General features: G+C 41.5%; 2 protein-coding genes across 5 annotated transcripts in view; both read left to right on the top strand.

Annotated features, from left to right (window-relative positions):
- The window catches only part of LOC119841135 (fatty acyl-CoA hydrolase precursor, medium chain-like), a 33809-nt gene extending 31166 nt beyond the window's left edge, over positions 1-2643 (top strand). Inside the window, 2 exon segments of the mRNA XM_043495309.1 lie at positions 1090-1168; positions 1946-2643. Coding sequence (XP_043351244.1) covers positions 1090-1168; positions 1946-2129 — 263 coding nt within the window. The 3' untranslated portion in view covers positions 2130-2643.
- Positions 2644-6916: 4273 nt separating this feature from the next.
- LOC119840985 (fatty acyl-CoA hydrolase precursor, medium chain-like) lies at positions 6917-27370 on the top strand. Of its 4 annotated transcripts, none has more exons than XM_043494998.1 (15): positions 6917-6959; positions 7068-7185; positions 10042-10246; positions 11116-11257; positions 12431-12564; positions 14321-14474; positions 15169-15270; positions 17468-17572; positions 19305-19355; positions 22242-22379; positions 22476-22556; positions 24310-24457; positions 25171-25296; positions 26445-26517; positions 27029-27368. In XM_043494998.1, the coding sequence occupies exons 2-15, from the start codon at positions 7113-7115 to the stop codon at positions 27204-27206; spliced, it is 1710 nt and encodes a 569-aa protein (XP_043350933.1). In that variant the 5' UTR covers positions 6917-6959; positions 7068-7112; the 3' UTR covers positions 27207-27368. The 4 variants fall into 4 exon arrangements, with proteins under 4 accessions (XP_043350933.1, XP_043350931.1, XP_043350932.1 ...); XM_043494996.1 differs by having other exon boundaries at positions 19302-19355; XM_043494997.1 differs by lacking the exon at positions 6917-6959 and having other exon boundaries at positions 7057-7185; positions 19302-19355.
- The last annotated feature ends 133 nt before the right edge of the window (positions 27371-27503 follow it).

Raw genomic sequence — 27503 nt, 5'->3', positions numbered from 1 at the left:
GGGCTGGTGGGGTCAGGCTTCAGCCCTTGGGTGGTGGGCGGCAGGCTCCAGCCACGGGGCTTCAGGGTCCATTCCCCGACCATATGGTGGCAGGCTCTGGCCCCAACGTCACACACCTCCACCTCCAGTGTTCCTGGCCCCTGCTGCTTCCATATCCACCTCCCCATCCAAGGCTTGCTGGAGCTGAGTAAGTCTGCTGTGAAAAGTGATATATTTGTATGTTTATTAATATCATTTTTCACAGCAGACTTAGTTACTAGCATGTCTTCAGGGGAGAGGGGAAGCAACCAAAAAAAAAGCAAAAGACACAAATGTACAAAGCACCTTATTTGTGATTCTATTCTGTTTAGGTCCAGTAAAGAATAGAGACAACTGTACATTATTTTAATTGAGTCTGGGGGGAAAGATTCTACATAAACAAATTACAATGATTTGGACATGGATATGTGCATATTTATTTATTTTTCCTAAAGTTAATTAAGTATTTTAGGAAAAATTGTCAGAGCGGCCACTAGCAAGAGATGGTGGCCGCATTCTGGGGGCCCCCCAAAAATTGTGAGAACCCCTTGGTTAGCTATATGCTGTTCCCTTTGGTATTGTGGGCTGACAGGTATTGTGACCTGCTAAAATCAGCAGAGTTGCACAAGTGGGTGTATGAGAAGGCAGACTTTGGCCATATTTAAATCATCCTTGCAAAATTCTACTTGTAAAATTAAAAACATATATTTCCTTCTTGCTCCTCCCATCACAAATTATTCTGTTTGATTCATTTGGCATAGGAGAGTAATGGGTAGTTTTTGTTTGTGACACTTTTTCCCAATCCTTACCTGACTACATGGATTTACATCCAGGCTTCCTTTTTATCCAGCAATATATGGTCATTTAACCCTTTTTTGGAGGCTATAGACATATACATTCCCTTTCTCTAGCGTGCGCGCGCACACACACAAACACCAACCTCAAAGTAGTAGTTTGACTGACAGCCTACAAAATACCGAGATTCAAAAGGTTAACTGTAGTTGGTGCAAGATGGTTCTGAATCAACACCTACTACCTGTTTTCAAACAAAGCCTCCTTTGATATTCCCAGCTTTCAGAGATGCTACGGAGGAAGAGAAACACCTCAGCAGGACAATAATGAAATATTGGGCTAACTTTGCTCGAAATGGGTAAGATTCATGGCTTCTTTTCAAATAGAGAATTTTGCTATTTGAACGTACAGCCAATTAAACAGCCCAGTTATGCAGACCCTGTAATGTTTCCGAAGGAGCTTCATGGATAGCCCTAGAGACTTCAGTCCTCTGCTTATTCACAGAACAGGTACAGCATGACAGTGCAAGCTGCTACCCAGAGCCTCACTAAAAACGTGTCGGAATTGTGACCTGGGACCATCTTGAGAGCTTCGAATGGAACCCAAGGCCTAATCTACATCTCACACTAGGTCTACCTAGCTAGCTCCAGGGCTGTGGGAAAATTTTGTGCCCTATGCGACATAGTTATGTCAACCTAATCCCCACAGTAGACACCTCTAGCTCTATAGTAGAATTCTTCCCTTGACATAACTCCTGCCTCTCAGAGAGGTGGATTATCTACATCAATGGAAAAACCCCTTCCGTCAATGTAGGAAGTGTCTTTGCTACAGCAGCATAGCTGCAGTAGTGTAGACGTACCCCAAATCTCCTGAGTCCCAGTCCTCCACCCTATCCTCCACACCACACTACCTCCTCAGAGTGCCTATTATTGTGATGACTTCTCTGCTATGGAAGTGCTTGTATTAGAAGCTAACCTGAGCCCACTAACTTATTTTACATGCTAATGAACAGCTGTCAGAAGAAAGTGGTTTTGTTAGTCTGGGCTGGATTAAAATTGAAGGCCTAGAAGTTATGGATTATCCCATTCCCGGTCTATATCACGTCTGTATCACCTCTTCATTCTACTGTGTGCAGAAATCCTAATGGCAAAGGTTTGGTGGAATGGCCAATGTATGACATGAATGAACAATACCTGGAATTGAATTTACAGCAGAAGGAAGCAAAGACTCTGAAAGGGAACAGAGTGGAGTTCTGGACAAAGACTCTGCCTGAAAAAATCAAGAAAATGAAGGAAAAGAAAGAGCATCCAGAATTATAATTCATAATGTGTGGGGGAGAAAGGGTGCCTCTGTGTGTGTGTGTGTGTGTGTGTATGTCACAAAATAAAATCAGATACAATTGGCTTAAATGTGAGAAATTAACAAATTCTGGAGTCTTATCCAGAGATTTTTTTATACTGTTTCATCTATCTGGTGTAGGGATCAGCTTGCAGAATGCTTTGACACCCATAGGATTCATTGCTAGCGCCAGCAGAAGATCTTCCAGATAAGTTAAACAAGGCACTAGCATAGATTTTTGACATTGAAGTCATTCCTTGGAAAAATAACTCACCGAAGGAGGATCACCAAAGGTGCTCAAGAGTGAACTATGTGTGACAGGGTGCAGCGTCCCCAGTAAAGGAGGACTTAACATCAGTTCAGCTCCTCCCCTTGCAGACGTGCCCCTGGGAAGGACAATACACTGGTGCTTGGGAAATGGTTGGACCCCCAGCTTGGGGGCATTTTATTTCATTTTCTGTTATGTTTTTGTTCACCTTTTCACATTACAAACATATGTTCAGAGCAAAAACTTGCTTGACTGCATGTTGTTTCTGCTGAGTTGTTCTACCAATTTGCTCTTCTGCACTAAGCTGTGCAAGACTAGACTGAAGCACAATTTTCCCTAGGCTGCATGTGATCCACAGGACCTGCACAGTCTGCTCCATGCATTAAGATGGAGCAGATTGCTCCCCTTGGTTCACCAATCTCGCTCTTGGGTCCAGTGCAGAGTGGGGGAAATCAATATCCCTCTTCTCTCCTTTCTGCTCACTTTCTGCCATCTTATTGAAAATGTGAGTGTAAGGATTGGTACCATGAGACGCCCTTATTCAGCTGGGTAAAATTGAGGTGGAGGATTTTGTTATATACCATGCAGGTCTATGTGAGGGCACCTTTACTGTATAGCACTCGGTGAGGGACCCTTGAGATCGGTTGTGTAAAGTAAATGAGAACAGTTGCTATAAATCGGTTGTGTAAAGTAAATGAGAACTATAAAATCAACCTTCAGATTTGGCACAATGTGGCTCTTGTCTCCATTGGGACTGCTGGACACTACTTTGATAACAGTAATAGATGCTTGCAATCCTAGCAAAAATGGAAAACTGACGACTGAAAATCTAAAACTCTTCCAGAACTTGAGACATTTAAATTAAAGAAGAATTATTTGTTGAGGTTTATTTACAGTCTTTAATCTAACAACCCATAAACTAAAGTCTCTACCAACAGAAAGTATTTCTAACTTCTACATATTTTCCGTGTGCCACCATAGCCTTATATAGCAACTTGATTTATTACTGCTATTGAAGGCAACTGTCTCTGTTCAATCTATTTGCCAGTTCAGCCAGCCATCCAGAAATAGTAGAAAAGGACATCACCCCTCTGTTTTCTTAATATGCAACTTTATAATTTTCACCACTGTCAAAGTCAGCAAAGTCCAAAAGTCTGAGGAATAAAACTCCCAAGGAGAGAGTGTATGTAACCATAAAAATCTGCTATAACTGAGCTATTATGCAAAAATATTATTTTCCAAAAGTTCAAATCTACAATGTTTTTCCATGCTAAAAATGTACCCTGTGTACTAACCTTTGTAAGAACATTTGGGAAAATACATGAATCAGCAAATCTAAATGAGCCTGAGGAACAGTGGGCTAAGGGCACAATTCAGCACGGATGCGAGTAGGTACATAATCCATGGGACTAGTTCCACGTTTAACTTTATACATGTGCTGAAGTGCCTTGCTGAACTGAGGGCCTTTGGCTTCTAAACCAGCACTTGAAGCTAAATACTGACGTAGGCCATGAACTCAGGGCACGCATGTTTGAAAACTGCGCCTTTAAATTGTTAAATGTATCTGAGGAGGAAACTCAGTGGATCAGTCCACTCCATCTAGGGAAAGGCAAAAGATATTCAGAGCAGTTTGCCAACTTCTGAAGCTACTTCTCCTAGTGTACTGAAAGAAACAGCCCACTTAAATAAACACAGTTGCATGAAGTTAAATAACTTATGGAAAGCCCGCCCTGGGAAATAGAACATTATCTGTTGACATCAATGCTACAGAATGAATGATCTTTTTGGAGCTCAGGTCTGTTGAATTACTGCCACAACAATTAGTGAGGGGGAAAGACTATCTTGGAGTACAAAATCAAAGCCAGAAGCAACTGTTGATTTCACTGGGCTTAGGAGGGTTTTTGATATCATGGAATTATTGTACACCCCAAAATGAGCTACTGAAAACTACTAAACAAACTAAAAGCAGCTCTTAGTTGATGGAATGTGCTGCCAACACTAACGCAAAGGAAATTGCTTTCTCCTCCCACCCCCCCGCCCCATTATTATTTTAATAATAAACTTATTGGACTGGAATGGTCTAAAATATGTTGAATGTTTACTCAAAGCCCAACTCTGCAAAGTGCTGAGTGTCCTTTACTCCCATTATATCATTCAATCTGATAACCCCAGAGTAAACTATCACAAATATGTCCAGAGATGAGATGTGACCAGAGCTACTTGCATAATACTTGTTGAGTAATAGTGCAAAATTTTCAAGCCATTTGCCCAATACTGCTTTCGTTCACCCAGCTCTTGATACGACATGTTTGTGTACGTATACATTTTAGAAACCAATATTAGCTATGGAAATACTAAATATTCCAGGAGAAAATTAGTACTTAGCCATCAATAAGCTGGCCCCATGCACTCCAGTCCTCATGAGATCACAGAACACCGAAAATTTTTAACAAATATGAATGTGACCTTCCCCTCCACACACACACACACACACACCCTGAATACAGCGAGCTAGTACGGTTGGAAGTTATGCCTGATTTATTTGTTATGAGCCAAGTAAAGAAAATGGAAACATCTTGCTTTCTAACTATATGTTATGTCAACTTCAAGTATGCTATGGACATCCGTAAGGGGGTCTCCTGCACAACCTGACCCACCTTTCCTACCTGGCTTCACTGCCCTCCTCTCATTCAGGAGCCTGAACAGAATAAAACACCAGAAGCAGCAACTTGTAGCTCTGCTAGGGGGTGCAAGCAGAAGGAGCTGGAGACATTGGGGAGAAGAAAGGCTGTTTCCCTTACCATAACTTACAGCTGGCAGCTATCTTGCCTGTTCATGGCTGGGAGAGCTCTTCTCTAACCCCCACCATCCTAGGCCCGCATGTGCCTCTACAGAAGCATCAGGAAATAAGTGGGTCATGTCCCCCTTTCCATTCCCATACATGTGGCAACAGCTTAGGCTCCCATCCAGCCAGGACTCATGCATCTTGCACAAAAAAATGCCTGTCACCAATACCAATGCTACATAAGAACTTATCCAGTTCTCTTTTGAATTCAGTTATACTTTCAGCCATCACAATTTCCCATGGCAATGAGTTCCCCGATAAATTGTGCATTGGGTAAAAAAGTACTTTCTCTTGTTTGTATTAGACCCACTGTCTATTAATTTCATTGGGTGAACCCTGGTTTTTGTATTGTGTGAAAGGGGAAATGACACTTATCTAGTCATTTTTTTACACCATCCATAATTTTATAGATCTTTATCATATCCCCCCTCACCCCTTAGTCATCTCTTTTCTAAGTTCAACAACCCTAATCTTTGTAGTTTCTCCTCATATGGAAGTTGTTCCAGTCCCAGTTGTTCCAGATTTAATCATCTGTGTTGCCCTTCTCTGAATCTTTTCCAATTCCATTATATCCTTTATGAGATGGGGCAGCCAGAATGGGAAACAATATTCAAGTATTCTTAGGTGATATATAAAGTGCCTGTCACCAATACCAATGCTACATAAGAACTTATCCAGTTCTCTTTTGAATTCAGTTATACTTTCGGCCATCACAATTTCCCATGGCAATGAGTTCCCCGATAAATTGTGCATTGGGTAAAAAAGTACTTTCTCTTGTTTGTATTAGACCCACTGTCTATTAATTTCATTGGGTGAACCCTGGTTTTTGTATTGCGTGAAAGGGGAAATGACACTTATCTAGTCATTTTTTTTACACCATCCATAATTTTATAGATTTTTATCATATCCCCCCTCACCCCTTAGTCATCTCTTTTCTAAGTTCAACAACCCTAATCTTTGTAGTTTCTCCTCATATGGAAGTTGTTCCAGTCCCAGTTGTTCCAGATTTAATCATCTGTATTGCCCTTCTCTGAACCTTTTCCAATTCCATTATATCCTTTATGAGATGGGGCAGCCAGAATGGGAAACAATATTCAAGTATTCTTAGGTGATATATAAAGTGCTTTCTAACTTGTAAGCAACTGTGCTATAAATATAAGTGGCATGGGGGGGCAGACATATTTGGAAGCACACCTGTGTGGTGAACATACTACAAAATAAAATATGCTTTTTGGAAAGAGGGTACATCTGTCTCTTTTTTGTATTGTACTGGTTGGGCTCTAGACAAAAAATTTGGCTATGTTTGATTAGTTGGTTAATCATTCTTAATAATGAATGATTGGCTATACTTTTAGACAATAAAACAAAATATTTCAATAATTTCCCACTGAAAATTTCAATGAAATTGATACATCCCTGCAAAATGTTTTGATTTAGTTGAATCAGAATTTTCCAATGGAAAAGTGTTCCATCAGAAAATTTTTGACAGTTATAGCTGCCAGTTTTTAAGCAAAACACCCAACTCAATTTGCTGCTTAATCCCTGTATAGGGTTGAATGATCCAGACAGTCTACAGAATGTCATGCCTTCTTAAAGGTCTTTATACTGTAATGTTTGAGTTTATAAACCAAGCAAGTTTTTTCCTGATTGTCCAAAAAGGTGAAACCATTATTACAGGACAGTCCCAAAGTGCTACTCGTTAGTGACTTCAATGTACTTTAAACAGCAAATAACCTATGTCTGAAATTGTGTAAGATGTCAGATGTTACTCTTGCATAATCTTTGCACTTTACTGTCTTTTTAAAGCGAAAGCAATGAACTGGACCTCTGACTACTGGAGCACCCTGCAAAATGTCGACTGGTGAGAATATTTTGCTGCTGTCCCTGATTCTTGCAGCCTGGTTCACAACCTTTACAGTTAATGGTAAGATTTTAAAATATTTTACACTATTGCCTTTCCTGGGGAAACAGAACAATTGAAGTACGGTGAGTTGGGAACAGCATGGCTCATGTCTGTGTGTGGTTTTAACACAGGAGCTGGGCACTCATAAATTGTTTGGAAGAAATATGACAGTCTGAATATCAAAGTGTTCTTGTCTGTTTTTCATTTTCCTATTTTCAGGCATGTGCCTGTTTGTTGCAACTTTAGTTCTTACAGTGGCTGCATTACTCCCATGTGATTGTGAAGGGCACTCTCCTTAGTGGAACAGGTACAGCTGCATTAATATTTTGTGAGTCTGTACATATACAAACAATACCCCACATAAAATGTTATTAAATCACGACTAAATCATAATCTGTTAAAACTAGATACTACATAAAATATTTCAAGATGAACTCGAGATGAGTAGTTCTCCACCAGATACACAGGTCTAGTGAAAAATAGCCATAAATGAAGCACTCCTTCATTTATACTGGAGGATGTTTGTGTTTGTGACAAATTGGGGATTCTGTCTGTACCACTTCTGAGTTGTGGATGATTTTATGAGAGTGCGTCATGAAATAACTGTGTCTCGGAAACCCTATATGTATGTGGATCCATCCTGAGTTAGCAGGGCTGTATCATGTCTCTGCCAGACGAGAGACAGTGGTGAGTGATCAGCACTCAGTGATCCCTCTATTCAAAGTAAAACACAATGGGTTTGCTCCAGCTGTGGAAAGACTCTTTCTCCTCTTGTCTGAAGGGTGTGATGTTTGAGAGCAGTGGAACATTACCAAAAGGCAGAACATAAGAAGCAGGTGACTATAAAGGGACTGTGAAAGAGTGTAGGGTGAAAACAGGTGAGCCTGCATGCTGATCACGCAGATGTTAATCCGATCCCCTTGAGAAAGCTGATGGGGGTAACTGGACAATAAGGCTGGCTGGCTGTATGGTCTAAGGAGCCAATTACCCCCTATAAGCCTGCCTTAGTGGATCACAACTGAGGATGCCAAATTCAGGATGACCTGCTAAGAAATAGGGAAAACACAATCCAGAACTGGTGATTATTCTTTTATAAGATATACCAAACCAGCCAGAAAAGTAAACTCCTGTTTCACCACACTGGCTAACAAGAAAACATAAAGGTAATTTCCTTGGACATTCCAGTTCTTATACCACCACAAAAAACACTGGATTCAGAGATGAGTGGTTCTTTACTATGTCTCATCAAATAATAGGTTCTTCTGATCCCAAAGGACCAGCCACACACCCAGATCAATATATAACTTAGATCTTACCCAAAAATCATGCTGAAGCCAATCCTTTAGTATCTAAAATCTAAAGGTTTATTTTATAAAAAGAAAGAAAGAAAGGTGAGAGTTAAAATTGGTTAAAGGAATCAATTACATACAGTATTGGCAAAGTTATTGGTTCAGGCTTGTAGCAGTGATGGAATAAACTGCTGGCTTAAGTCAAGTCTCTGTAGTACATCCCCAGCTTGGATGGGTCATTCAGTCCATTGTTCAGAGCTTCAGTTTGTAGCAAGTTTCCTCCAGAGGTAAGAAGCAGGATTGAAGACACAATGGAGGTATTTCCAGGGCTTTTTATAGCTTTTGCCATGTGGAGGGCATTCCATTGTTTTTACTGTGGAAAATCACAGCAACAAGATGGAGTTTAGAGTTACACGGGCAAGTCACATGTCCATGCATTTCATCTAGTCACAGCAAGAAATTTCATTAAGTGTAGATAGGCATCTCCTATGGTTGGTCCATTGTCAGTTAAATGTTCTTTCTATGGGCCACTCAATTAGAATAGGCCCTCCACGATGTGCTGGCTAATTACTTTGTGTGCATTACCCCAGGAGCAAACATTTGAAATCCAACTATAGAGCCAATACTTATTACTTCACATACAAAAATGATACATGCATACAAATAGCATAAGCATAACAAGCAAATCATAACCTTTTCATAGACACCTTACTCGACAACCTTTGTACAACATTTGCTGCAAATATATAACAGTGGTTGCAACAATGATGTATATGGTCATATTTTAATCAGATAACGTCAAACACCCCCATCAGCCCAAAGCTGATAAAGAGGCAGAAAGGATGCCCCGAGGAAGGGGGGAAGGGGAGAGAGGGTCAGCACTTCACCCCTTATCAAGATAATTAAAGAAACACTGTTGTTTTTTTAAAACAATAATAATGCAGTGTTGCCATTACATGGCAATCAACATGACTGCAAGGTTTTCCTTAATAATACTTTCATAATAATAATACGTTGTGTTAAAATAGCACAATGGTCATACTTTTGAAAGACATATAAGCAACTATTTTGCTACTGATGTCTTTAACACATAGCCAACAATTAATCAACATAATGATTTCTGTATTACACATGCACTGATGCCAAGTTTAATGTTAAACCTTTTTTCTACCTTACAGGCATACATTATTATGCAACAAGTTGCCTGTAAGAACAACATATTTTTTGATAAAAAATGAATGCAATATACAGACTAGGGTTGTCAACCTTCCAGGATTGTCCTGGAATCTCGAGGAATTAAAGATTAATCGTTAATTAAAGATTATGCCAAGTGATGAAACCTCCAGGAATACGTCCAACCAAAACTGGCAACCCTAATACAGATCTCTCATAAGCCTCATTAGACTTAAAAGTTGATACAGTTTGGGGTGGTTTTTTTACTTGGTTGTGAATATTTATTGAAATATTCTGTATGAAATGTTTAAAAGAAATCAAAGGTACATGCATAAACATCTGAAGGACTTAGAAACTTGTCAGGTCATTTTGAACCTCCCGATGTATAATCGGATTTTATGTACATGTTTCACAGGACAAAATGCTGCACACCCAGAAGTGGTTACCAAATATGGGAAACTCCGAGGGCAGCAAATCAAAGTTGATGGAGCTGAGGCACATGTAGACGTTTTCCTGGGAATTCCTTTTGCAAAGCCACCTGTTGGACATTTGAGATTTTCCCCACCGGAGCCAGCTGAGCCATGGAAGGGTCTCAGAGATGCAACTTCCTACCCACCCATGTAAGACAGTTACATGAACATGTGGGTGGGTAGGAATGTGTAATATGGAGCAACACAATACTGACACTCATGCCAAAATAAATCTAGCAAAATGAGCTCTGGTGGAACTATTTAACTGGGGTTAATGCCTGTAGATTGTTAACCTAGGTGAGTTTTAAAGTAAGTCTCAGGATATTTATTTGGCATTAGCAATGGACCACTCCCACTCTTCATCAATGATGTTATCCCTTGGGGGGCTTTTGAATCTCCAATTAGTAATGTTTATGAAACCTGTACCTCAGGAGTAGAACTGAAGAGGAGCTAAGAAACGTTGGAGGGACTAAATGCCATATGAATCACATTCTCAATGCTACATATATAAAGTTGAGGGCAGTCTATTCTATCGAGGTTCTTATTCTGCCCTCATCACTGTAGTGTCAACATGCCTTCCAGTAGTGCATTAAGTGATATGATTAATATCTATAATATGCTATATGATTGGGGTAGTAAGAGGTGGAAAAGAATCCAGTTGCATTTCCACTGAATGAGAGCAACTGCAAGGAGGCTCTTAAATGTTTTAGCTCCTGCCTAGTTGCAGGCAGATTGCTATGGTGTTTCAAAAAAGCCTACAAGTAAGTGTGTTCTGCTGGAGGCTGTGGCCGTTGTTTGTATGACTCCCTTAATGCACTTTTGGCTGGCAGTCACAGGGAAGAAAATGTTTTTATGTTAAAAATAGAAAACAATATGATTCTCCATTGCCAACAATCTGGAAACCTATCACAGCTGGATTTGCTGTATTTATTGTGGATGGAGCATCTGATGGTTTTTGTTACTATGATTCTGTTGAATATTTTATATATATGTATTATATATATATATTAATTATTAAGGTGCATACAGGACCCAGTGGCTGGACAACATCTATCGGATACATTTACTAACAGAAAAGAAAAACTTCCTTTCCAAGTTTCTGAAGACTGTTTGTTCCTAAACGTGTACACGCCTGCCAGCGTAGAGAAGGACATGTTACCTGTAAGCAACATTACTGCAAAATTGGTGCCATGAATTCATCCCTGGTGTAACTCCATGGATCAAATTATACCTTGGTGTAAGTGGGCACAACTCCCATTAAGGGAGGTCAGTGCTACATACTGAGGGACTCAATTCGATTCCATCAGAGAAACTTCATAGCACTTTACCGCTGTATGCAAACTTGCAGGGGCAGGTCTAAGGGCTGCTTTTGAAAATTGGACCAATCTATCTAGTTGCATGTTCATATTTTTAAAACATTTGTTGAGATTTACAACATATAAACCCTCTAATATTTTACAATTAACTATTTACTGAAATGTTAAATGTTAAATAAGTTAACAAAACTGAAAAGAGAGAAACTAAGTAAATAGTAAAAATGTGCCCTGTCATAACTGGATAACTTCCAGGCACTTGCCTCGGTTTGGTGGTTTCTTATTTTATTTCCCATTTTTTGTTATTGTAACTCAGAATTATTTTCCACATTTCATGAACATCTATTTTATTCTTCATGCCATTCTGTATATTTCATACCATGTGAATTATCTTAGATCTGAGATCCAAAGAGACTGATATATCCTGCCAGTTTCTAGGGGTACATGCTATTCTCCAAAGTAAACTAAGAAAAACCTTATTGTCCTTTGAAAATAGAATCTCTGTTAGTGTATGAAGTACTCTGCAAGGACACTTGGAATTGAAGAAGTAGGGGTAACTATTCCCTTTCTTTTTCTTTCCTTTTCCTGCTCCCTTCTTCTTTACCTCTTACCCCAATTAAAAATTAAAAACCTAAACTCCCTACAATTTATAACCAACAAATCTGTGTCAATCTTTCCCCATATTTCTCTGCTTGCAAGTTCTATTCCCATCCCCTACCCTTTGTCTGTTTGTGTCTTTAGATTGTAAGCCCTACAAAACAGAGCATTATAACTATATAAATATTTAATAAAATAATAATTTCTCTTTAAAACTGAAATTTGCATACTCAAAAAAGTCTTATCACTTTTTTTACTATACTCTCAAGCAGCTGAGCCAGCAAGAATTGTTGTGTTGTGCAATAGCACAAAATAGTACTTGATCACAGCACAAATAGCAACCTCTGGTTTGAATTTTATACCAGAAGTAGTATCAGGGTAACTAATGCAGATGCAGGTAACTACCTCTTCCTGCTTTTTTCAGGTCATGGTATGGATCCATGGAGGTGGACTAGTGATTGGTGCAGCTTCAACATATGATGGGTCAGCACTATCAGCCTTTGAAAACGTGGTGGTTGTAACCATTCAATACAGACTAGGGATCCTTGGATATTTTAGGTAAGACATTGTGCCCTAAAGGCACACAGGATAATGTTTCCATTACCAGTACTCCCCAGTGGCTGAGTCTGAAAAAGACAAGCATATGTCAATCCAGTATAAAGTGTCTTAACTCACAAGCCATAACAAATTAATTCATCCTTCTGTGGGGAAACCTGAGTGAAAACCCTGATGCCACTTAGCCAATAAGCTGTTTAAGGAATTCTGCTGCATATAGGCAGAAGCCTAAAAGAGAAAGGACTATACGTTTTTATTTCTTACTCATATTTGTTTTATCGTTAATTTGAGATGGCCATAACCAAAACCCTGAACCTAAGTGCCCTAAAATTGTGGGAAAGTTCATATGCATAGCCTGGCTCAGCATTAACTGAACTTTCGGAAAGTTTGGGTGTGAACTAGCACTTCAGCCTATTCATGTTTTTTTACACAATGGGATTGATTTGGGTACCAAAGATCAAGGATACAAATAAATTATCTACATATACCCTCTCCAAAAGACAAAGAAAACAGGTATAGGATAACACCAATGCACCCAAATAAATATTGGAGAACAGATATATTTACCTGGAACCAAAACCACCATGATGCCCATCTGTAGGGCTTTGGACAGTAGGTTGTACATTAAAGGAAAAAAGGAAAATAGACCAGGAAACCACAATAGGACAGTATCATTATAAAAATGTCATCCACACAACAGAAATTCCAAAGATATTTAGTGATTGATTGCACATCTATCACTCCTTAAGCCACATACTTAATTCTCCTTTAACACTGTGTCCATTCTTCTTTTCCACATTTTTCACCTGCATCCCAAGTTTGTGAAATTTACCAGTAAGTATACTAATAACCCTCTGAAAACTACCAGTTTTCAATTATATCTTGATCACCGTTATAATCTGATCTCTTTGATTATCTGCTTTATTTTTATACTCTAATTCAGGTGAGGGTGAAGAAAATATCAGCCCTTCTCTCAGTGGAGAGGAAAATCTGAGCTGAAAAATATCATCTTGTAGGAGTTTGGGTTAATTCTTAGGCAGGTTTATCTAATCTATCTATGCACTATGCACTGACGTATTCAAGCCTCGGTTCAACAGGGTGTTTAAGCTTGTGCCTAACTTTAAGCACATAAGTAGTCCCACCAGCTTCATTACTTCTTTGCTGAATTGGGGCACGGTCATATATTCTGTGCTCATCACTATAGTATCTGAACACCAAAAGCCACTGTCATTATCTATAGTGCAACTGGAGGTGTGATGGCAGCTCAAGTAGACATACCTGCATTAGTTTTAATTTAGCTAGCACAGCTAGGCAGTGAAGACATGGTGGAATGGAACACAGCTGTACAAGCCCCTTCTTGGAATCTTGGGTTTGTACTTGTGCTGCTAGCCTACACCAGGGACCATGCTGCTGTGTCTTCACTGTTATTTTTAGCCAGGATAGCTAGATTAAAGCTAGTGCAGATATAACTATAAGAGCTGCAATCACATCTCTGGCCGCAGTGTAGACATACCCTTCGATTGTGCTTCACTAGTTTCTAGGGCTAGGAGTGCTATTTAGATAACTGACGCTAGTCCTGACCTGAGTTTTCCAGAGTTCAGAGTCTTCTCACTTGTTTTCTGGCACTACCAAGAACTCCATTTGCAGGTGTTTGCTCCATTACCATCTTTGATACAATCCTTGGATATATTTTATATAATACAATGTATGTTATAAAACTCCAGGCTATCTACTTCCCTTTTTGTTCTCTTGCTTTCAGTTCTGGTGATGAACATGCCCATGGAAACTGGGGTTATTTGGATCAAGTGGCTGCTCTCCAGTGGATTCAAGAAAATATTGAACATTTTGGAGGAAATCCAGGATCTGTCACTATATTTGGAGAGTCTGCAGGAGGAGTCAGCGTTTCTGCCCTTGTAGGTTTTATAGTGATCACTAATGAGTTTTAAAAAACACCCCCATATTTTTATTTTGAGTTTGTGAGCAAAAAGTCAGGGTGGTGATGACAGGATTGAGTATTATTGGAGACTGAAGCAGCTGGGATCCACAGATCATCAACCTTCTCTGAGGGGAGAGTTTGATATTAAAGAATCTTCTGATTAATTAAACTCTTCTTTTCATACAATTACCTATTGGTTTTAGGAGCCCAAGTGTTGATTCCTCTTTAATTAATCTTAGTACTGAATTATTTTAAACAGCTGTGGTACGGAACAATATTGTGGCCAGAGAGAGTAAAATTCACCAAGGCATAAAAATTCCAAGTTAGTGCCTATGCTCCACTTAAGATCTGCATTAAGGATCACTTGCACATATAGTCACTCAGTCTGGGTGAGCAGCCCTGGTAACAGCACATAATAGACATGCATTCTGGGTGCATTGCACACTTTTTTTTTTTTTTAATCTCAGCATATTTGGAATTGAGGATAATCTGCACCAGCCTGTGAGAGTTTGGAAATCAGACCTTGAGTCTACAGAGCATTTGACATAGTCTAATAATATTTGTTTTTAAAAGTGAAATAATGGTGTTAAAATGTAATTTGTGAACCTGCAGTTTGTGATTCAGTGGTCAAAATAGATTGTTTTTGCTCTCCCTCTTTTCCTGCTTTTCAGGTCTTATCTCCTCTGGCAAAGGGCTTGTTTCATAAGGCCATCTCAGAGAGTGGAGTTATAATCAAGGTTTTGTTTACTGCTCATTGTGAAGCACAAGCTAATGTAGGTTCTTTGTAATATTGAGTCTGTATTTGTAAAAGCTGGGACCTGACTTGCACCTGTAAAAATGTACAGTAACTGTCGACATGAGCACCTACATTTGTGTGTGGAAATGAGAAAACTATGCATACTTGATATGTGAATACTCAGATACCCATGTATATGTGCATTTATCATTCTGGCCTGTTCAAACCCACAGATGCACCATGTACACACATATTTTTGGCTTAGTCTTACTCCCATTTTTTTTTAAAATGGCACCCAGCATCCCATTGTCAAGGAAAGTCATATGGTTTTGTGCTTAGAGTACAGCAGGGGTAGTCAATAGGCAGACCGCGGGCCAAATCTGGATCGCCAGATGCTTTTGAATGAACTGCAAAAGCTTTTTATTTATTTATTATCATTATTGCTATTAATTTCATTTTATTTTCTCCATAGTCTGGACCTTGACTATACCTTAACCAAGAAATTTTAACCTTGTCAAAAAATAATTGATTACCCCTGGATTACAGGACTGGCCAGTGGGAAACCTGAGTTCTATTCCCAGCGGTGCCAGAGGATAATACTTACCTATGTGACAGCAGTGGCGCCAATTGGGGGAACAGATGAATGTCCCCTTCTCACCGATTTTTGCACTTGCTCAAAGTTCCATAGACCACAGAGCTGGCAGGGGGCATGGCCTGACCACTTTTAAGTAGTAGGCCTGTACCAAATCAGTACGGCTGCTCCCAGAACAGTTAGGAGTGTCTCTCTGGATGCCTGGTCGTAACACCACTGAAATTTGACTCGACCGCCTGTCTGTAAAGATGAAGAGGCAGCCAGGCCAAATTTCAGTGGGTGGCATTGCAACCTGGCGCGCTGGGTTGCAGTGCCACTTAAATTTGGCCTGACTGCCCCTCCATGCAGATGGAGGGGTGGCTGGGCCAAATGGTGTTGCAGCCCAGAACACAAGGAGTCTGCTCCTTACAGCACAGTGTAGGAGAGTCCACTGAGAAGGACAGCACTCATGGACTGTGTGGATGAGATAGAGGGGAGACTCCCCAGCTGAAGGAGTGTCTAAGCCTTGGTCCCTGTGGGAGGTGTGGGGACTGGAATGGGGTCACTGCTGGGAAGGGAGGGGCAGGGAGCAGAACTGGAATTTGCCCTGCCCACCAAGAAACATGTATATTGGCTCTAGGGGGACCAGATGTCCCAATTTTATAGGGACAGTCCGGATTTTTGGGTCTTTTTCTTATATACGGTCCTATTACTCCCCACCCCGTCCCGATTTTTCACATACGCTGTCTGGTCACCCTAACTGGCTCCACTGCCTGACAGATATGTGTGAGGCTTAGTTGATTAACGTCTGTGAAGCTATTTGACTTCCTCATGTGGAAGGCTCTGTAAAAATGCAAAATATTGTTATTACATCCTGCAACAATCAAATTTGAAAGAGTTTACTGCAAAATTGGAACTGAACTTATTGGAGGCAGAAATGTCCTAGAGAATATGTCACCTTATACAATTAGTAGACAACACTGGAGCCGATGAAATCTATAGTTTGTAGTCACTTGAGTTTTTGGAGGATTCCACTAGGCTAGTTTGAGGTGCTCTGGGACTGGCCACTTAGGGACTTCCATGGGTTCCTTCCCAGCTAGCTGCCCATAGCTCCGCTGCCTCTGGCTCAGCTGACTCCACTGCTGAGCAACAAGTGTGACCTCTAGCCGCAAAATGCGAGAAAAACTAATGTAGTTTACTAAGCACGCGACTGACAGAAACTCTTGTATGTTGTGATCCTGGCTCTGATACAGACCCTCTGTGTCTTGGTCAAGTCATTTAACCTCTGTGCCTTTGTTTTCCCATCTTTTTACCTGGGAGGAGTTTTGTGATGATGGGTTAATGTTTGTAAAGCTCTAAGAAAGTAAATTAAACCAGCAAGTGCACAAAACCCTCTTACATTGAGATGCTTAGCTGCGTGCAGACCCCTGATTTATTTGCAGCATCATCCCTCAAAAAGCTTTTGAAACATACGAAGTGCAGAATGTACAGCTGAGCTACCTTTTTCCTACAGTAGGAGACTGTGACCCAAAAATCCCAGACCCACCCAAAATGTAAGGTGTACACAGTACACTGAAGGGATAAAGTGCTATCTAAGAGCTAAATGTTGTTGTTATTCTCCATAGAGAGCTACTAAAAGTGACTTTTTTTTAATTGATTGCAGAAAATTGTTAGCGTATCTGGCTGTCAATCAACCAGCTCTGCTGCAATGGTTCATTGTCTGAGGGAAAAGACAGAGGAAGAGATGATGGAGATAACGCTAAAGATGGTAGGTGGCACTGTAACTCACTGTGTGTGGCAACTGATCATCTTTTACTGCAAACAAACAGGATTTCAATCTTGGGTCCAAGAGTGTGCTTATTTTCCCTTTCTGTTTGCATCAGAGGAGGAATTAAAGACACTAGATTATAAGCACTTTGGGGCAGGGACCACACGTATTTGCATTTTCATTGCCTGGCACAATGGAGCCCTGATTGTGAATGGGGTCTCCGAATGCTATCTTGTTATAAACAATACCTAATAACTTGGGTTATTACACTTGGAAAGAAAATGAGTAAAAGGAGATAGGACAGACATTTATAAAGTAATGAGTGACAGAAAGCACAGTGGGCCATTTGTATTTACTTTCACTGATAACCAGAGCACGAGTGCACTTGCTATTAAAAGGCAACAAATGTAACAGATAAACTGCAATGCTATTACATGGTGCATATTAATTAAACCATAGAGCCAAATACAGTATCTTAAGCTTCTAATGAAGATTAGACTTGTCTGGCTAACGGTACATTTCTGTCATGGCTGTCGTCAGAATCAAGACCGCTGTGATTTTTTCACATTTTTTGACATTTGAGGTTTTTGCCATGTGGTGGAGGTGGCAGTAAACAACTGACCTCATTTCCCTGAGAACCTTAGAAGTCATCACATTAAAGCCTGGATACCATGGGAAGCGGGAGCTCTAATGGTTTGTAGTGCTGGGGAAAGGTGTCAGACGCTACGATTTCTTTAATGGGGCGAGTGTGAAATGCACCAGGGCAGCACTACTGCCCCTGCAGTTGTGGCAGAGACAATCAGGGAAGCAGTCCAGAGAGTGGTTCTCTCCTTCACTGAACTGACAGGCACTGGGATGGCAGTTTCAAATAGTTTTAGGATGGGATTTTCAAATCAGCCTATGGGAGTTCAATGTCCAACTCCTAGTAAACTTGGGTACCCTTAGACTCCTTTGAAAACCCCAACCTTAGCTATCTGTTAAATGTTATTGCATGGCTTAAAAAAATTGTATTGCCAACCAAAGATCATTTGGCTATAAATAACACGACCTTGGCATTTTTCTCTATATTCATGATATTAGATTTTGTTTCACCATGACCATGCTATTTTTTATATAACTTGTGATGATAAACCTCTAGCCCCTATTTAGATTATATTAAGAATAACATCTGAAATTAGAATGAAAAATATAAAAATGTTGAGGCCTGCCTATCCTTATGCTTCAGTTGATCAGGACTGAACTGCCATAACGTAGCATCATTGCATAAGATGCTTTATTAGTGACAGTATTCACCTTCCTCTCAAGTATCTAATGTATTGCACTCTCACAGAAGGCCAGCAGAGGGACCACTGGTCTATTTTTCTTTGGCAGTTCCTAACTTCCTATGCATCCGATGAAGTGAGCTGTAGCTCACGAAGGCTTATGCTCTAATAAATTTGTTAGTCTCTAAGGTGCCACAAGTACTCCTTTTCTTTTTGCGAATACAGACTAACACGGCTGCTACTCTGAAACCTAAGATCCTAGGGTCACCCTGCTTGCTGTTAAGCAGATGCAGCCATAGGGAAAAGACAGGCAGAAAGGGTGAAGATGATAGATGACACTGTAGCTCGTGTCTGCAGTGACACTTCAACTTTTACTGCAATAAAATAAACAAAATGTGTGCTGTAAGATTAGAAAAAGTGGCATCACATCACACAACTCATCCTTTTCTTCTCCTCCTTGCCTTTTGCAGAAATTCACAACAGTACAGTTGAATGCTACATCAACTGGAGACTCTGAAAAGGTGACTTTTTTGATTTCCTGTTTGGGCTTTGAACTGTTTGTGTCTTGTCATGAACCCATTTTCAAAAGGGAGCTGGCATCACAGCAAGAATGTACCAAAACTCACAATTTCCCAGGGAGAACAAACACGAAATATGCAGGCTTGTGAATACAAGCAAATGAGAAAATGTGCAAAAGGAAAATGGCCCATTTTTTCACAGCTCCCAGTGCCACCTCATTCATCAGCCAAATGGATCCACTGGGACTGGATGGATGGCTTTTTAACCTGGCATGCAGGAAGTAAGCACTGCATATTTGGGGATCTTACTAAGGATTAATCAAAACTTTGCACAAGATATAGAACATCTGAAATTTTTGTTTTCTGCAGAATTGCAATTTAAGAAAATCTTACTATCAAACCAGAGACAGACAAAAAATCCAATCGTCCCTGTAAAAAGGAAAAATATCAAAACCATGATCATAGTATACCGAAAGTATAAAATGCTACTAGCAATTCCCATTATTTGGAGTTTAGAGAAGAAGTAATGAACAGCATAGGTAAAAAGATAAACGGCTGTAAAGCTGCTTGTTAAGAACAATCTCCACCACCAATGATAGTCCTCTGCACATAGATGGAAATAGCACAGCAAGACTATAGCCTCAGAACATGTAGTAAGAAGAATTATAAATACTAAGAACAGGTTTTCCCCATCACTGCATTAGCTTACTCAACAGTTTTGCAATTCCCCTGCATAAGTTAATTCTGCCCTTACTTACACAAATGCAGGCCCAGTAATAGGGTGACCAGACGTCCCGTATTTTAAAGGGACAGTCCCATATTTAAGCCCTCCTGCAGGTGTCCCAACTTTTTATTTAAAAAGGGGAAATTGTCCTGTATTTTCTATCTTGCCCCCCATCAGTACTGGCAGGTCCTGCTGCTGGCCAGATCCTGGCTCGCCAGCCGCCCGCCCACCAGCAGTGACCGGGTGGGGGAGGGTTCCCAGTGGCTGACAATGGGTGTGGGTGTGCAAGGCTGGTGGCCAAGCTCCCCTGGCTGGTCCATCAGTGCAGTGACTCAATCCCCACTGCATGCAGACTCTCGGTCAGTGCCCTTCCCCCATCCTGTTTCTGGCCGTCTCTAGCTGAGCGCTGCAAGCTGCAGTGGTTGGTGAGTGCAGGAAGGCGCCAGGCAGCGGCCAGTTATGTGTCATTTCTGCTGCCCACCATCAGCCCTTTACATGCTCCCCCTCTCGCTGTCCTCTCCCTGCTTTGCCCTTTTGCCCTTCCAGCCCTGCTGCTCCTCCTCCATATCCCCCCCGGCGGGGTGCATCCTGGTCCCAGCCCTGTGCAGAGAACCAGCCCTTGGTCAGAGCACTGAGCTTACCAACAGCCTAGCCGGCAGGCTTCTTCCTTCCCTCACTGCCTCTGGCTGGGCTGGTGCCCCGGGAAAGCCCAAGACCCTCTGGCTCAGGGTGCCTGTCGGGAGATGCTGAGACCTGCATGTGCCAAAGCCCCACACAGCATTGGCATGGGGAAGATCCTCCACCCCTCAGCTAAGCTCTGGAGTGGTGGTGGGGCAGGGGGGGCAAAGGGGGATGAAATGTACAGCCTGTTCATGCCCTGAACCTGGAGGCTCCACAGCAGCCCCCAGGGTAGGGGCTTAGCACCCTCTTCACCCCCCAGCCTCCCGCCCCAGGTCTTGCCCCCAGGGAGCGTGGGGCTGCTCCGTCTCCTAGGCACCCTCCCCTGCTGAGCCACCTCTGTGGCTGGGTTTGCTGAAGCCCCTGCAGTCAGGTTCCCTTGGCTCTGGTCCACAATGCATCCTTAGGGCTTAACCCCTTCCTATCTGCATTGTAGCCGGGGGCTACATGTCCAGCTGGCTTATGTCGGTAGCCAGCAGCAGCCTAGAGGTGTTAGCTGGCTTTATACACTGTGCAGGCAGGAAGGAGCAAGCTGCTTCCAGCCATGGGGGTGGGGGGCAGTGCAGAAGAGATGAGCTCTGCAAAGACATGGGCCAGGTCATCCCTTCCCGCCCCTCCTCCTCCCCTGCGGCTGGAAGTAGCTCCCTTCCTTTCCCTCCTGCAGTGCCAAAAGGCTGCTGCTGGCCACATTCTGGTGAAGCCTAGCAGAAATCTGGGGGGCTGGAGGGAGCATGTGACCTTGCGTGCTTCCCCAATGTGTTTCCTCTGGAAGACACAGCACCAGATATCAGGAGAGGCGGGTCTGTCCCAGAGGCCCAGCCAGGCATGGAGGGCGGAGAGCACCAGGCAGGGAGGGTCAGGTCGGTTGGTCAGTCACCCCAGCTGTGTGAGAGAAGCATACGGGAGTGTGTGTGTGTCACCTCTCCTGCTGTGTGTGTGTGGGGGGGATAGCGGTATGTATGTTACCCCTCCCTGTGTGAACCCTAAAGCTTTAAAGATAAGAAGGTAAATAAAAGGAATCAAACTACACAGTTTCTTTTTAATGGCTCAGTCAACTTGATGTTAATTTGTACGTTTGTACTGCGTAGTTCTGATTGATTGTCATTGAACTCACTTGAATACAAGTAATTTTACCAGGTGTCCCGTATTCAGCAAAGGGAAATATGGTCACCCTACCCAGTAGGGTTAGAATGGTGTAAGCAAGGATGGAATTTGACTGACTTATCTATGTGCCATGAGCATTTGACATACAAAGGGCAGAACACACATTGTTAAGCAGGATAGAAAATCTGCCTGAGAAACTCAGAACACGACTTGAAATGTGTATTCATCTCTTACATATGCATCTTACACTTTCACTAATAACATGTGAGCTCACTTGGGCACTTGTTTAGGCTTGGTTGAGGTCTGCTGTGGGAATCTTGAAATATCTTCTAGAGGCAAAAGTAACTTATAAATAACAAAGGAATTTGTTTTTTCTTCTGCAGTCACTATTTATCTCTGCAGTTTTGGATGGTGTATTTTTTCCTAAGAGCCCTGAGGAACTACTGGCTGAAAAAGCAATCAATGCAGTCCCATATATAATAGGATTAAATAATCATGAATTTGGATGGATACTTCCTAATGTAAGTGATTGTAATAGCTTTATTTATATCCTAGTCTCTTAACTCTTTAGAAATATAGGAATTCATGGGCAATGTCATGTTCTTTTTACTGTGCAGATGTTGAAATATCCTGCTTTCACCGAAGGGTTGGACAAAGAAACAGTAACCTCACTGCTACTGAGCTCAGAGTTCTTTACAGTAAGAAACTATTTCAAATTAATTAACATATGAGGGGTTTAGTCCTAGGTGAGATCTCCCTCCCCAACTTTCAGTACAGTGTCCAGGAATATCTTACACCATACTGCTTTATTGCCAGGCTAGGACTTCCCTTTTGAGAAAAGGTGTATATCATAGTGGCCTGGGGGGAATTCATTCTGGGCTAGAACTTCTGAACAGAGAGCAACATACTGCTGACAGAAAAGTGCCAAACAGGCACAAGGGGAAGAGAAGCACAACCCTGCTCCCTCTTGAGATTAGACACCCCACAAAATCTGCTATAACCTATGCTCTTCTTCCCCTCTCCCACTCCCACCCCTGCATGAGGTGGAGTCCCATTCTTTAACAGGAGTTCCATGGGCAGCTGCAGGCCAGAAAGCCCTTGGCAGCATGGCTCCTGCAGGTATTGCATTGTGATGGGGCTGCAGGTAGTTGGGAGGGCCAGGCAGCAGCACAGAGGTGAGGGACTTGAAGAGGGAGTACATCTCCAGTTTATCCCTGAGGTCCACCTACATCCATCAGAGATTTGGGGGTTTCAAACTCTTGGTCTCTGATAGAAAGGGGTGGGGGTAAACCTTGGTTCCCTTCCCCATTGGGAGAAGTCTGTGGAAACTCATGGAATTTCTGCTCGCCTGTATAGGTTATTCCCATGTGGAGGAGAATAGGTCCCTATGGAGTACTGTGAACATCAAAAGTTCAAAAATCATGGGATCAGCCCAAAAATCATTAGATCGTTTTAAAGAGAACATAGTAATTTTTAGTCTGTCTTTAGTTTTTTGAAGTCCTCAATGTGTGTGGCAGTTACCATGTTGCCAATGCCAACTCTCCCAAATGCATACAATGAGGTGATTCTAGCCCCTCCTGCCAGAGCTCTCGTTGCTGCCCAATGGCACAGAACTTCCAGCTTCTCTCCAAATCTCACTCTTCGAGTTAATTAATTCTGTGGTCCGCCCTGCCCCAGCCCCACAGGTACCAATCTCCCAGCCCAGCCATTAATTTACGTACTTCCCTCCATCACCCTACATTAGCCCCCAGCTGCTCAGCACCTCTGCTCCTTCTGTAGCTCCAGGGTTCTTTATCCATTTCCCCCCTTCCTAGGCCTGTATTGCAGCCAGAGAGAAAGAGGGGAGAGACAGGAGCACAATGATCCATTTTTTACAGAAAGGAAGAGGGAACAGAGCCACCCTGAACATCCAGGCTGTTTTCTCCCTCTTCTCTCCCCAAAAATTCCTATTAGCTCCTGGGCAGAGGGAGGGGGAGAATTCTTCTACCAAATGGTAAGGGCAGCCCATTAGAGGAGGCTCTTTCTGGGGCAGGGCTGGAAATCCCATGATTTTGTCATGGTGAGACCTCCAGCGGAGACGATGTTGCATTGTTCTCAAGGAAGTCACTAGGGCTAGTGTCACTACTTCTGTTTGTTCATCAGCATTACTGATTGATAACACTTGTGTGGATGTTAATATAGTGGTTTCTGACCCCTTCGCAGTCCTGCAAACCTCTTCCTCCCAAAGACAGCATGAGTGGGCAACCTCACAACTTCTGACTCAGAGTTTTGACTACTTCCCAGGCCCCCCAGGACGTGGGATTTTCTGTGGGAGGAGATAACATGGTCCAGCGTTCATAGGGTTAGCTAGTGACTGCTGAAGGGCTCTAGGGAAAATGAAGCCTGCTAAATGCTGCAGTTGTTTCCAATAAATATCATCATTATAACAAGTATCTTTATTGTTCATTCTAGCATGTTCCTGCTGAGTTCACTCATCTATTATCTAGTGAATATCTAAGCAATATAGAGGAGCCTACCCAGCTACGAGATAGGCTTTTTGAATTGATAGGAGATGCACTGTTCGTTGTTCCAGTCATTCAAACAGCTAGATATCACAGAGGTGAGTTTCCAATTAAGTACATATTTTTTAAAAAGATTAAATTCCATCCTACAATATCCTTGTTCAAAGCCTGACCAGGAAGTAGGTTCCTGTCTATATCCCTGTGTCTGTAATGGACCATCACAACAGCTTTCAGCCCCAATCTCTGTTGTCATGAAACTTTTAGAAAAATGCATGACCATGGCTCTGGCTTTCATGAATCCTGAAGGAACCATGTTACCATTAAAGGCAGGAGAGCTGTACACATGGTAATAGAAATGGTCCCTTACGAAAACTAAAGAGCTGCAGGTTTAGGGGGTTGAGCCCCATTCTTGTTCTGCAGAGAAAGGAGCAGGCACATACCTCCTGCAATGGGTATGACAGAGTGAAAACCATGGAAGCAAATATAGGGGGTTCCTGTTCTTCACATTGTCCTGTCTAAGGACAATCAAGAGCATAATTTAGTATCAGATGAACTTCTGAACTTTTTCTATTGCCACCAGCTCTGTGACTGTCTGGGGGCTCATTGTGCTGCAGATGACTATTTTCCATTAATCTTTGGTATTGTATGTTTGCACCTGAATTCCAATTAGTATTAATAATCAAATAAATAATCAACAAAATGGCTATCATTTTGCCAGTGTCTTATCAAAGTAGCTCTTGATGAAAATGTATTGTTCTGTGTGGAATATATTTTTACTACTGGAACTCTTCTTAACTTTGTTTTCTATTAGATTCTGGCAACCCAGTCTACGTTTATGAGTTTCATCATCGACGGTATGACGGTGTTAGACCAGACTTTGTAAAAGCAGATCACGGGGACGAAATTGGCTATGTTTTCGGAAAGCCCTTCTTAGCTGGTGATGTCTCCTCGCTTGCTAAAGAATTCCTATTAAAGCATCATTATTATGACACATGTGGAATTGATGTCTAATAATGTTGTGAATACTGAAATGTAACAGTTGTATGAACACTGTATGTGTCTCGGTCAGTGAGGTGAAATTATTGTATATTGAGTTATAGGAATTTCCTGTATGGCTGCATTGATCAAATTTATAATGGGGGTTGTGGAATGTTTACTATAGGCCTATAATGCTCAAATTTATAGGGGTCGATCTGTGCATGAAGGCAGCACAATGGCTTCCCAAATAAGAACACCCAAGCACATTCTTGAAAGAAAATAAGGCAAGTTGTTAGCTTCTAGGACTCTCTGTTCAGTCTCAAAACAAACTGAAAACCTGGTTTCGCCAGAGCTGAAAGTTACCAGATCAAATGGCTATAAACACTTCAAAGGTGACTTGATCCCTTTGAAAGGAGGTGATAAAAACTGTGCTGTGAGTTCAGGAGTGAGCTTGACAAGGAAATAAGTTTATGCAGTCAGGCTCCGCTGAAGGAACTAGTCCTACCAGGGTCCTAGTGTGGAAGGTAGTTTGGTACCTACTAAGCTTAGACATGAATATAGTCTGTTTTATTGTTTTTAAAATATGTTTTCTCCAAAATGCTTTTTGTTCTAAATAAATGATACTTTGCTTTTTTAGTTGGTAATTGATTACCACTGTAATTGCCCCTGCAGGAACAGGACTGTAGAGTCTGAGCCTAGATCAGACCTGCTGAAGCAATATAGTTAGTACCAGGAGACTGCTACTGAGGATCTGATCTCAGAGTCTGAGAATTGCATGGATTCCCCCCTGAGCAGGTGATGGCTAAAGGCCTGAGACCTGGACAGGGAACCAGGAGAGGGTCAGAGATGCAGCTAGCCCAGTAACTGACATTATTATTACTTGAGCCCTATTAGCAGGCTCACTGCTGTAAAAGTATAGGAGATCTGATCTTTGTTTCCTGTCTTATAGTAGGTTTCAGAGTAGCAGCCATGTTAGTCAGTATTTCCAAAAAGAAAAGGAGTACTTTATAGTAGTGAACTAGATACTTTTTAATTGGAATCAATTCTGGGTGCATCTGTATCAATATAACCTTTGTGCTGCCATTACATTTCATATCTTGCCTGCAGGTGATGCTACAGAAGAAGAGGGTAAACTCAGCAGAACAATTATGAAATACTGGGCTAATTTTGCTCGAAAAGGGTGAGATTTATAATTCATAATTAGGAGTCAGATTTTGTCATTGCTGCTGAAAACACTATGCCAGTACTTTTCTGGTGGGCCCCATCTTTTTGCAGAGTTTAAGATTTCATTTCACAACAAACTAGTTTCAAATCCCTGTGGCTGCAGAGAAAACGTGCCAAATGTGATCTACTGCAGGGCTGTCTTACTGAACCTGGAGATAAATAGAAAAAATAGGTCCAAAGGCTTGAGCTATCACACTCATATAATGAAGCATTAGAGCTCAAGCTTAATGAAGAAAATGTAAATGACAACATGTTTCACTGCTAATGACAGTTCATTTTAGCAGAAACATCCACGGATTGTGGGGTTGTGAGCAAAGCTTGAATTAACGACTACTGTGTCCTCTTCTCCCCCATCCCCCCAAGGAATCTGACCCTTGACAATTAATGAACAAACACTGTGTTGTGCAGTTTTCATCGCAATGACAGAAAAGTGGCAAGATGATTCTTCACTATATTTTTTTTTCTAGAAATCCTAATGATGAAGGTTTGGTGACATGGCCAGCATATAATCTGGATGAACAATACCTTATAATAGACTTCCAGCAGAAAGCGGCAAAGAAATTGAAAGAGAACAGAGTGGAGTTCTGGACAAAGACCCTGCCTAAAAAGATGGCTGAAGAAAAGAGAGAGTGCAAAGAGTTATAAAGTCTGAGAAGCATATGGGTTGCTTTTACTACAGTGAAATAAAACAAGATTACGTCATCTGAATGGGAGACATTTAATACTCAAATTGTAATTCATTATAATGTAGTTTAGTTTTATGTATGAGGTGTTAGAGAAGAACCTGAGCAAAACTGAGTCACAGGAGGAACTGATTTCAGAGTAGCAGCCGTGTTAGTCTGTATTCGCAAAAATACTCCTTTTCTTTTTAGGAGGAACTGAGCTGCTTTGTTGCAAACCAGGCAGAAAACAGGCTGACCACTCAGTCTTAAGCAGAGTCAG

This window comes from Dermochelys coriacea, chromosome 12 (genome assembly GCF_009764565.3).
Source record: "Dermochelys coriacea isolate rDerCor1 chromosome 12, rDerCor1.pri.v4, whole genome shotgun sequence".
Taxonomy (NCBI): domain Eukaryota; kingdom Metazoa; phylum Chordata; order Testudines; family Dermochelyidae; genus Dermochelys; species Dermochelys coriacea.
Note: the sequence above shows the minus strand (reverse complement) of the source record. Positions and strands in the feature narration are given on the sequence as shown.